This window comes from Etheostoma spectabile, unplaced genomic scaffold, assembly GCF_008692095.1.
Source record: "Etheostoma spectabile isolate EspeVRDwgs_2016 unplaced genomic scaffold, UIUC_Espe_1.0 scaffold314, whole genome shotgun sequence".
Lineage (NCBI taxonomy): Eukaryota > Metazoa > Chordata > Actinopteri > Perciformes > Percidae > Etheostoma > Etheostoma spectabile.
Window position 1 is genome coordinate 225,109 of NW_022605583.1, and position 3,721 is coordinate 228,829.

At 39.7% G+C, this 3,721-nt stretch overlaps 1 protein-coding gene across 1 annotated transcript in view; it reads right to left on the bottom strand.

The window, feature by feature from the left end:
• Positions 1 to 3,721, bottom strand: part of galnt16 (UDP-N-acetyl-alpha-D-galactosamine:polypeptide N-acetylgalactosaminyltransferase 16) — an 80,472-nt gene that overhangs the window by 16,734 nt on the left and 60,017 nt on the right. Inside the window, exon 15 of the mRNA XM_032511079.1 lies at positions 1,884 to 2,053. Within this exon, the coding sequence (XP_032366970.1) occupies positions 1,910 to 2,053 (144 nt within the window). The 3' untranslated portion in view covers positions 1,884 to 1,909. The remainder of the gene's footprint in view (positions 1 to 1,883; positions 2,054 to 3,721) is intronic.

Consider the following 3,721-nt stretch of genomic DNA (forward strand, 5'->3'; position numbering starts at 1 on the left):
CTCTCTCTCTCTCTCTCTCTCTCTCTCTCTCTCTCACACACACACTCACACACACACAGTTGTGTCTCTATCTTCTTTTCAGTGTCGCTCTCATTTTAGTCTTTATTATCTTGAATCCGTTCTTCTTGATGACTCTTACTTTCCACAAAGCCTTCACACATCAACCTGTCAGCCCTCCAATGTTGTTGGGGAGCCTCTTCCACATCTGTGAGGATATTCTACCCCCTTGTGGTCACTTTATGTAAATTCAGCTACACAACTGCTTAATCACTTTTTTCTTTTTCTTTTTTCTGAAATCTGTTTTCCTGGTGTTTGAACTGCAGACCAGTACTCAGATCTGTCACTTTAGTACCAACGGTAGAAATGCTCTGTTAGAAGTAAAAGTCCTGCATTCAAAATTTTATTCAAGTAGAAGAACAAAACAAACCCAAAATACTCATTATGCAGAATGACTAATTTCTGAATAATACACAGTATTTAATTTTCAATGCATTAATGCATCACTTTAATGCTGCAGATGGTAAAGGTGGAGCTAATTTTAACTACTTTACACACTGCTGGGTAGCTTAAACCCATACTAATATATCAGAATGTTTTTGTTGATTGGATTTTGTATTAATGAGCAAAGTTTGCAAAGTACCTAGTATTTAAAGCTGTCAAGTAAACGTAGGAGTAGAAAGTGGAGTAGAAAGTGTAATACTTCCTCCTGAAATATAGTGGAGTAGAAGTATAACATTGCATACAATGGAAATATTCAAGTAAAGTAAAAGTACCTCACAATTGTATTTCAGTACTTATGTAAATGTACTTACGTAATTACTTTCCACCACTGGTACTTGTCAAATACATGTCTAAATGTGGACACACTCACCTGTCCATCACTCTCCTGTTGTATTGTATTTACATGGTCTTCCATGACTTTTATGACACAACAGCACTGCTCAAATTCTGAAGATTATTTTTTTTTGGCATTTATTCAATAGGACAGCTTAGACATGAAGAGCCACAGGTCAGAATTGAACCTGCAACCAGTGCAGCGAGGACTGGGGCATGGGGCCCATGCTCTACCAGGTGAGCTGCAGTATTCAGGTACCCGATCTTACGTTGATTTCATCTTGATGTCAGAATAATTTCTTTGTCACATGTTTGTATTGTGAAGCGACAGATTTTAGCACTATGCCCAAGACAGATTTCCCCTCAGGGACAATAAAGTGTTTTCTATTCTATAATATTCCAACTTATTTTGCAAATAACCAGAACAATAATTCCTTTGTTACCACATTTTATTTTTCAAACAACATATAGAGTACTTGACACAAAAACCAAGCCATTATCTGCTTCAAATATTTACATAAAACTTTGTAGAGAGACAGAAAAGAAAAACATTCTTTGGGTCTGACCATGCAAAACAATAAATAATGTTCCTGACAGTGCTTTGCATGGTGCTTTCAAGACTGCTATTCAGCAATAATAATAAAAAAAGCTCAGATTTTTACTTGGCTATACATAAAGCTGCCCTGGTCCACACAGTCATCACAAATGCCTCAACCTAAGACTAGGCAAGAATACAAGCACTTACTCCGAGTCAGGTCCACCTCAACACATTGCTACAGTACAGTATGCACTCATTCGTGTTAATGATTGTTTACCAGGATATACTGTAGATACAGAAATGATAAAGTCAGATGTGCAACAGTTTTTCAGTGAAAAGCTTAGATTACTTAGAACTGCAGCATCCTGGAAGGATGAAGCACTGTACAGAAAAGACCTGCCAAATGTTCTCAGCGATGCTCTCGTGTCCCCATTGACCAGGAGCTCCAAGATGACATCACAGAAGGACAGTTCATTTCATCCCTCAGACCCCCACCCCTCCTCCTCCTCCTCCTCCTCCTCCCCCGGCCGCTGTGGCTCAGGTGATGATTTGTGGCTCCCAGGACTGGCTGGCCACCAGGGGGCGACACTGAGTGGCCACCAGAGGGCCTGTTGGGGTCTGACTGTCAAGGCACAGACCACTGACCATGTGCTGCAGAGCCGTGCCTTTGGGCTTCCACTTCTAAAAGAGATTCACAAAAATAATAACACATCTGTCAGCTCATTTTCATAGAATCAAGATTCCCGATTCATTTGTGTTGGGCACTTAACCCAATGCTTCAGCTGTTAAAAAACAACATGTGCAACATGATACAAATAGATAGCAATAATATGACTCCAATGGTATTACACAGCATGGTTTCATGCAGTGCATGTACAGTAGTTAAACATTTCATCACCACCCACCCAGATCAAAATCCAGAAAAGATGACAGTAACTACAATATTCAAGACTACTCAATAAAATAGTAAGAAAATAGACAATAAGCCTATACCAAATAAACATAGGTATAAATGACAACGCCATAAGCGCATCATACACATCTCTCCCCAGCACAAAGCTTCTTAGGAGCCCTCCAGAGAGCTCAGGTACTTTCCCCATTTCCCTGTGTGGACATCCAACCTGGGCAACGTTTTTTGACCACCACCACCACCACCACCACCCTAGCCCTCTCACAAGCCCACTCCTGGGTTGACGGCATCCCTTCATTTTGCCATCCTAGTTAACATTTCTAAAAAAATAAATATCAGTGCAGAGATAACAACTCTTTAAAAGCTTAATAGACACAGGAATAAATGAGGTTTTGAGTTCATGTATCCGTCTGCAACAAGGACCGTTCACCCTCCTCCTGCCATTCTGACGATTCTATTGGCTCAAAGTGGATGGATGAGTGCTCTTCACAGTATATTCTTTAACTGCACAGACAGGTTGTAAAACCAAGCTGTGGTACTGCACCTGATTGGGCTCTCTAGGTCTGCCTTATGAAATATCAACATACATTTTTTTTATCGACACCATATAGTCACAGACGACGGGAAAACATGCAACCGTTGCTGTGGTCTGCAACAGAGGCTATCGACACGCATGCTCAAAGAAAGCATCCATGTCCTCCTCTGGTTTTATTATTCCCTGATTAGATATGATGTATATCAGCACAGCCCGTTCATGTTAGCGGTGAGGAATGGCCCCAGTCAGACCTGGATAACAGTAGTCAGAGGAAGGATTGATTTGTTGAACTAATAGTGGAAAAATCCAGGTAGAGCCAGCTGTAGACGCTGCAGCCTGAAGAAACTATGTGTTTTCACTGATATAATGTTCTGTCTGCCATTTGAGTTCAGCTGTGGTAGAATGTAACTCAGTATGCAAAGTAGTACAGTATACGACTGTACAGTAAAATACAAATGTGCAATACTTTATTTTTATATTCCTTTATACGTTTATCCCTCTACATTCATTTTGTTTTTGTTTCTTTACAAATTAAGATTCTCAGATTCAAAACAAAAGATGCACTCTAATAGATTAAACAACCCAATAGTATATCAATTAGTTAAAACAAGCACCCCCTGGACCAGCAACACCTGTAACATCAGTAATAATATCTAATATATAATAGTACAACACTCACAGAGGTCATTTCTTTTGTTATGTGTACTTTTACTATTGACTTTTACTTTGAAATAATTCCCATATGTAAGTTTATGTAGGTGTAAGAGTGTCTGTATTGTAGCTTAAAGGTCTCATGGTATGAAAAGTTCACTTTATGAGGTTTTTTAACATTAATATGCATTCCCCCAGCCAGCCTATGGCCCCCCAGTGGCTAGAAATGGTGCTATGTGTAAACCGAGCCCTG